This window comes from Etheostoma spectabile, chromosome 15 (genome assembly GCF_008692095.1).
Source record: "Etheostoma spectabile isolate EspeVRDwgs_2016 chromosome 15, UIUC_Espe_1.0, whole genome shotgun sequence".
NCBI lineage: Eukaryota > Metazoa > Chordata > Actinopteri > Perciformes > Percidae > Etheostoma > Etheostoma spectabile.
In genome coordinates, this window is record NC_045747.1 from 26,174,328 (window position 1) to 26,175,504 (window position 1,177).

At 45.4% G+C, this 1,177-nt stretch overlaps 1 protein-coding gene across 1 annotated transcript in view; it reads left to right on the top strand.

Annotated features, from left to right (window-relative positions):
- The window catches only part of il16 (interleukin 16), a 56,590-nt gene that overhangs the window by 8,448 nt on the left and 46,965 nt on the right, over nucleotides 1-1,177 (top strand). Inside the window, exon 2 of the mRNA XM_032536537.1 lies at nucleotides 317-572. Coding sequence (XP_032392428.1) covers nucleotides 317-572 — 256 coding nt within the window. The remainder of the gene's footprint in view (nucleotides 1-316; nucleotides 573-1,177) is intronic.

A 1,177-nucleotide genomic window follows, 5' to 3' on the forward strand; every position in this document is an offset into this window, starting at 1 on the left:
GGGAAACACTGATCCACATTTTTCACCATTTTCTGCCATTTTAGAGACCAAACAATTAATCCGTTCATCCAGAAAATGACCGACAGATAATTGACAATGTTGCTGTTTTTTGTGTTTGTGTGTGTGCGTGTGTGTATGTGTTTGTGTCAGCGGTCTGCAGTCATGAGGACTCAAACTTTATTTTTCAAAGCAGGCACAAAAAAAAAAGCGCTTTCATCTCCACTGGCCTCCACATTTGCAGCAGCAGTTTCTCAGAACACTTACACGCACTGATGCAGTCAGACTGTGCTAACCGAGTTTTCTAATTGCCTTCCAGAGCGTCCCTCTCCATTAGGCTTCGGGCCGGCTGGGAGGAGTGTGATGGTTCCCGAACTCCCTGTGCACACACATACACACACACACCCGCTGACAGCCATGCCTCAGAGATACTCCCACCAGAGGAGGAAAGCCAGCACAGCGGCTGCTCGGAGGATGGAAAGGAGACGCAGGGAGCAGGGGAAAAGCAGCAACAACAACAACAACCCAACCAGCAGCCACAGCCACCGCTCCAAGAAGCTGGCCATGCTCTCCAGGTACCTGCACCACTCAAAGGTTTACAACCAGGGCTGAACAGGAAGCTCCAGACACTTCACTCAGGTTATCATCCCCGAAGTGAAGTTTGCGTGTGTGTGTGTGTGTATGTATGGGGGGGGGGAGGGTCAGGCTCATGTGCTGTAGTGATAGCTGTTCAACTGATGGCTATGGTAATGTAATTTCATTTAGTTTTGCCTTATGACAACCAGAAGTAATAGTTTGAGTACTATTATATTTCAGTTTTCCAGTTTTGATTAGAGATGTTCTGATCCAGTTTTTTCTTACCAATGCCAATTCTGATACCTGAACTTGAGTATCAGCCAATATTGAGTATAGATCCGAAACCAGTGCTTTAAGAAAAGAAAAAGAAAAATATATGCCGTATATTATTTTATGACATGTGTACACCAACCAGTTGTTGTATGGCCTGGCTCAGGTTAAACCCTTTGTAGTCTAAATTGACATTCCACTTTTGAGATTGCTCCGTTGTTGCCGGCTCTTTTTGGCTCTTTTTACTTTCCGCTTTCTTTGTGTTGGCGTTCTAAACTCTGGTGGATTTCTGGGGACTATGGTTAACTGCTCCTCAGATCTCTGCAGGGTAAAT